We start from the raw sequence: 6171 nt of genomic DNA, 5'->3' as shown, positions 1-6171 counted from the left end.
ATCTCGGGGCCTGAACCTCGAACTCGGGGCCTGAACCTCGAAATCAAGGCCTGAACCTCGTATTCGGGGCCTGAGCCTCGAAATCAAGGCCTGAACCTCGAACTCGGGGCCTGAACCTCGCACTCGGGGCCTGAACCTCGAACTCAGGGCCTGAACCTCGCACTCGGGGCCTGAACCTCGCACTCGAGGCCTGAACCTCGAACTCGGGGCCTGAACCTCGAACTCGGGGCCTTGGCTCGAACTCGGGGCCTGAACCTCGAAATCAAGGCCTGAACCTCGCACTCGGGGCCTGAACCTCGAACTCGGGGCCTGAACCTCGAACTCGGGGCCTGAGCCTCGCACTCAGGGCCTGAACCTCGAACTCGGGGCCTGAACCTCGCACTCGGGGCCTGAGCCTCGCACTCGGGGCCTGAACCTCGAACTCGGGGCCTGAACCTCGCACTCGGGGCCTTGGCTCGAACTTAGGGCCTGAGCCTCGAACTCGGGGCCTGAACCTCGCACTCGGGGCCTGAACCTCGAAATCAAGGCCTGAACCTCGAACTCGGGGCCTGAACCTCGCACTCGGGGCCTGAACCTCGAAATCAAGGCCTGAACCTCGCACTCGGGGCCTGAACCTCGCACTCGGGGCCTGAGCCTCGCACTCGGGGTCTGAGCCTCGCACTCGGGGCCTGAACCTCGAACTCGGGGCCTGAACCTCGCACTCGGGGCCTGAACCTCGAACTCGGGGCCTGAACCTCGCACTCGGGGCCTGAACCTCGAACTCGGGGCCTGAACCTCGCACTCGGGGCCTGAACCTCGAACTCGGGGCCTGAACCTCGCACTCGGGGCCTTGGCTCGAACTTGGGGCCTGAACCTCGCACTCGGGGCCTGAACCTCGAACTCGGGGCCTGAACCTCGAAATCAAGGCCTGAACCTCGCACTCGGGGCCTTGGCTCGCACTCGGGGCCTGAACCTCGAACTCGGGGCCTGAACCTCGAACTCGGGGTCTGGACTCGAACTCGGGGCCTGAACCTCGAACTCGGGGCCTGAACCTCGAAATCAAGGCCTGAACCTCGCACTCGGGGCCTGAACCTCGAACTCGGGGCCTGAACCTCGAACTCGGGGCCTGAACCTCGAAATCAAGGCCTGAACCTCGCACTCGGGGCCTGAACCTCGCACTCGGGGCCTGAACCTCGCACTCGGGGCCTGAGCCTCGAACTCGGGGCCTGAGCCTCGAACTCGGGGCCTGAGCCTCGAAATCAAGGCCTGAACCTCGAACTCGGGGCCTGAACCTCGCACTCGGGGCCTGAACCTCGCACTCGGGGCCTGAGCCTCGAACTCGGGGCCTGAGCCTCGAACTCGGGGCCTGAGCCTCGAAATCAAGGCCTGAACCTCGAACTCGGGGCCTGAGCCTCGAACTCGGGGCCTGAACCTCGAACTCGGGGCCTGAACCTCGAACTCGGGGCCTGAACCTCGAACTCAGGGTTTGAACCTTGAACTTGGGGCCTGAACCTCGAACTCGGGGCCTGAACCTCGAACTCGGGGCCTGAACCTCGCACTCGGGTCCTGAGCCTCGCACTCGGGGCCTGAACCTCGCACTCGGGGCCTTGGCTCGAACTTGGGGCCTGAACCTCGAAATCAAGGCCTGAACCTCGAACTCGGGGCCTGAACCTCGAACTCGGGGCCTGAACCTCGAACTCGGGGCCTGAACCTCGCACTCGGGGCCTGAGCCTTGCACACAGGCCTTGCACTGAAGTGCAGACGTGGGATTTGAACTCACAGCCTGGACCTTGAACTCAGAACCTGGGCCCAGGGGGCGTGGCCTGAGCCCTGAGGGCGTGGCTACAGACACGGAGTGGCAGCCAGGGGGCGTGGCCTGCGCTCAGGAGCCACAGAGCCGGGGGGCGTGGCCTAGAGCGCCAGGGGGCGTGGCCTGAGCTCACTAGCCAGAGCGCCAGGGGGCGTGGCCTGCGCTCCCTAGCCATAGCGCCAGGGGGCGTGGCCTGCGCTCCCTATCCAGACTGCCAGGGGGCGTGGCCTGCACTCCCTAGGCGTAGCGTGAGGGGGCGTGGCCTGCGCTCCCTATCCAGACAGTGAGGAGGCGTGGCCTGCGCTCCCTAGCCAAAGCGACAGGGGGCGTGGCCTGCGCTCCCTATCCAGACAGCCAGGGGGCGTGGCCTCCGCTCTGTTGCCATAGCGCCAAGGGGCGTGGCCTGCACTCCCTATCCAGATAGCCAGGGGGCGTGGCCTGCGCTCCTTAACCACATAGCCAGGGGGCGTGGCCTGCACTCCCTATCCAGACAGCCAAGGGGCGTGGCCTGCGCTCATTATCCACAGACCCAGGGGGCGTGGCCTGCACTCCCTATCCAGATAGCCAGGGGGCGTGGCCTGGACTCACTATGCGTAGCGTGAGGGGGCGTGGCCTGCGCTCCCTATCCACATAGCCAGGGGGCGTGGCCTGCGCTCCCTATCCAGACAGCCAGAGGGCGTGGCCTGCGCTCCGTATGCACAGCGCCAGGGGGCGTGGCCTGCACTCCGTAGGCGTAGCGTGAGGGGGCGTGGCCTGCGCTCAGTATCCATAGAGCCAGGGGGCGTGGCCTGCACTCCCTCGCCAGAGCGACAGGGGGCGTGGCCTGCGCTCCCTATCCACATAGCCAGGGGGCGTGGCCTGCACTCCCTATGCTTAGCGCCAGGGGGCGTGGCCTGCGCTCTGTTGCCATAGCGCCAGGGGGCGTGGCCTGCGCTCCCTATCCAGATAGCCAGGGGGCGTGGCCTGCGCTCCCTGTGCATAGCGTGAGGGGGCGTGGCCTGTGCTCCCTATCCAGACAGCCAGGGGGCGTGGCCTGCGCTCCCTGTGCAGAGCGCCAGGGGGCGTGGCCTGCGCTCATTATCCACAGACCCAGGGGGCGTGGCCTGCGCTCCCTGTGCAGAGCGCCAGGGGGCGTGGCCTGCGCTCATTATCCACAGACCCAGGGGGCGTGGCCTGCGCTCCCTATCCAGACAGCCAGGGGGCGTGGCCTGCGCTCCTTGTGCATAGCCTGAGGGGGCGTGGCCTGCGCTCCCTATCCACATAGCCAGGGGGCGTGGCCTGCGCTCCCTATCCAGACAGCCAGAGGGCGTGGCCTGCGCTCCGTATGCACAGCGCCAGGGGGCGTGGCCTGCACTCCGTAGGCGTAGCGTGAGGGGGCGTGGCCTGCGCTCCCTATCCAGACAGCCAGGGGGCGTGGCCTGCGCTCCCTATCCACAGACCCAGGGGGCGTGGCCTGCGCTCCCTATGCTTAGCGCCAGGGGGCGTGGCCTGCGCTCTGTTGCCATAGCGCCAGGGGGCGTGGCCTGCAGTCCCTGTCCAGATAGCCAGGGGGCGTGGCCTGCGCTCCCTATCCACATAGCCAGGGGGCGTGGCCTGCGCTCCCTATGCTTAGCGCCAGGGGGCGTGGCCTGCGCTCTGTTGCCATAGCGCCAGGGGGCGTGGCCTGCGCTCCATATGCTTAGCGCCAGGGGGCGTGGCCTGCGCTCTGTTGCCATAGCGCCAGGGGGCGTGGCCTGCGCTCGCTGTGCATAGCGTGAGGGGGCGTGGCCTGCGCTCCCTATCCACATAGCCAGGGGGCGTGGCCTGCGCTGTGTTGCCATAGCGCCAGGGGGCGTGGCCTGCGTTCCCTATCCACATAGCCAGAGGGCGTGGCCTGCGCTCCCTATCCAGACAGCCAGGGGGCGTGGCCTGCGCTCCCTATCCAGATAGCCAGGGGGCGTGGCCTGCGCTCCCTATGCTTAGCGAGAGGGGGCGTGGCCTGCGCTCCCTATGCTTAGCGCCAGGGGGCGTGGCCTGCACTCTCTATCCAGATAGCCCGGGGGCGTGGCCTGCGCTCCCTATGCTTAGCGCCAGGGGGCGTGGCCTGCTCTCCCCATGCTTAGCGCCAGGGGGCGTGGCCTGTGCTCTGTTGCCATAGCGCCAGGGGGCGTGGCCTGCAGTCCCTGTCCACATAGCCAGGGGGCGTGGCCTGCGCTCCCTATGCTTAGCGCCAGGGGGCGTGGCTTGCGCTCTGTTGCCATAGCGCCAAGGGGCGTGGCCTGCAGTCCCTGTCCAGATAGCCAGGGGGCGTGGCCTGCGCTCCCTATCCACATAGCCAGGGGGCGTGGCCTGCGCTCCCTATGCTTAGCGCCAGGGGGCGTGGCCTGCGCTCTGTTGCCATAGCGCCAGGGGGCGTGGCCTGCGCTCCATATGCTTAGCGCCAGGGGGCGTGGCCTGCGCTCTGTTGCCATAGCGCCAGGGGGCGTGGCCTGCGCTCGCTGTGCATAGCGTGAGGGGGCGTGGCCTGCGCTCCCTATCCACATAGCCAGGGGGCGTGGCCTGCGCTGTGTTGCCATAGCGCCAGGGGGCGTGGCCTGCGTTCCCTATCCACATAGCCAGAGGGCGTGGCCTGCGCTCCCTATCCAGACAGCCAGGGGGCGTGGCCTGCGCTCCCTATCCAGACAGCCAGGGGGCGTGGCCTGCGCTCCCTGTGCGTAGCGTGAGGGGGCGTGGCCTGCGCTCCCTATGCTTAGCGCCAGGGGGCGTGGCCTGCGCTCTGTTGCCATAGCGCCAAGGGGCGTGGCCTGCGCTCCTGTGCATAGCGCCAGGGGGCGTGGCCTGCGCTCTGTTGCCATAGCGCCAGGGGGCGTGGCCTGCGCTCCCTGTGCTTAGCGCCAGGGTGCGTGGCCTGCGCTCCCTATGCGTACTGTGAGGGGGCGTGGCCTGCGCTCGCTGTGCGTGGCGTGAGGGGCCGTGGCCTGCGCTCGCTGTGCGTAGCGTCTGGGGGCGTGGCCTACGCTCATAATCCATAGCGCCAGGGGGCGTGGCTTATGCTCCCTGTGCATAGCGTGAGGGGGCGTGGCGATCGCCGCTGATTGGCGCCGCGCGCGGGGGGCGTGGCGTGCGTGCGTGCGTGCGTGCGTGCGGGGCGCAGGCGCGGCGCGGGGAGCGCGGCGGCGGCATGTGGCTGCGGCTGTGGGCGGCGCTGCGCGTCTACGCGCTGGGGCTCGCGGAGCTGGCGGCGCAGCTGCTGCGGCCGCGCGGGGGCCGCCGGGAACCAGGTGCGCTCGGGGACCGGGGGGGGGGGGGGGGGGGGCCGGAAGCGCCCCGGCGCGGGTCCCGGGGCCGGAAGTCGCCCTCCCCTGCATGCTCCCTCACCGGAAGTGCCCCTCCCGCGGGTCCCGGGACCGGAAGCGGCCGTCCCCTGCATGCTCCCTCACCGGAAGTGCCCCTCCCGCGGGTCCCCAGGCGGGCGCTCACCGGAAGTGGCCCTCCCCTGCACGCTCACTCACCGGAAGTGCCCCTCCCGCGGGTCCCTGCCACCGGAAGTGCCCCTCCCGCGGGTCCCTGCCACCGGAAGTGCCCCTCCCGCGGGTCCCTGCCACCGGAAGTGCCCCTCCCGCGGGTCCCCAGGCGGGCGCTCACCGGAAGTAGCCCTCCCCTGCACGCTCACTCACCGGAAGTGCCCCTCCCGCGGGTCCCACTCACCGGAAGTGCCCCTCCCGCGGGTCCCGGGACCGGAAGTAGCCCTCCCCAGCATGCTCACTCACCGGAAGTGCCCCTCCCGCGGGTCCCGGGACCGGAAGTGCCCCTCCCGCGGGTCCCCAGGCGGGCGCTCACCGGAAGTAGCCCTCCCCTGCATGCTCACTCACCGGAAGTGCCCCTCCCGCGGGTCCCACTCACCGGAAGTGCCCCTCCCGCGGGTCCCTGCCACCGGAAGTGCCCCTCCCGCGGGTCCCGGGACCGGAAGTCGCCCTCCCCTGCATGCTCACTCACCGGAAGTGCCCCTCCCGCGGGTCCCGGGACCGGAAGTGCCCCTCCCGCGGGTTCCCTGGTAACTCCTCACCGGAAGTGGCCCTCCCCTGCATGGTCACTCACCGGAAGTGCCCCTCCCGCGGGTCCCGGGACCGGAAGCGGCCGTCCCTGCACGCTCCCTCACCGGAAGTGCCCCTCCCGCGGGTCCCGGGACCGGAAGTAGCCCTCCCCTGCATGCTCACTCACCGGAAGTGCCCCTCCCGCGGGTCCCACTCACCGGAAGTACCCCTCCCGCGGGTCCCACTCACCGGAAGTGCCCCTCCCGCGGGTCCCCAGGCGGTCGCTCACCGGAAGTGCCCCTCCCCTGCATGCTCACTCACCGGAAGTGCCCCTCCCGCGGGTCCCGGGACCGGAAGTCGCCCTCCCCT

The 6171-nt window shown here is 69.7% G+C and overlaps 1 protein-coding gene across 1 annotated transcript in view; it reads left to right on the top strand.

Annotated features, from left to right (window-relative positions):
• The first annotated feature begins 4949 nt into the window (after positions 1–4949).
• LOC122102763 (dehydrogenase/reductase SDR family member on chromosome X-like) overlaps positions 4950–6171 on the top strand; it is an 11729-nt gene continuing 10507 nt past the window's right edge. Inside the window, exon 1 of the mRNA XM_042673473.1 lies at positions 4950–5049. Coding sequence (XP_042529407.1) covers positions 4950–5049 — 100 coding nt within the window. The remainder of the gene's footprint in view (positions 5050–6171) is intronic.

This window comes from Dipodomys spectabilis, unplaced genomic scaffold (assembly GCF_019054845.1).
Source record: "Dipodomys spectabilis isolate Male_0828 unplaced genomic scaffold, ASM1905484v1 ptg000868l, whole genome shotgun sequence".
Taxonomy (NCBI): Eukaryota; Metazoa; Chordata; class Mammalia; order Rodentia; family Heteromyidae; genus Dipodomys; species Dipodomys spectabilis.
This window is presented reverse-complemented; position numbering and strand designations above follow the sequence as displayed.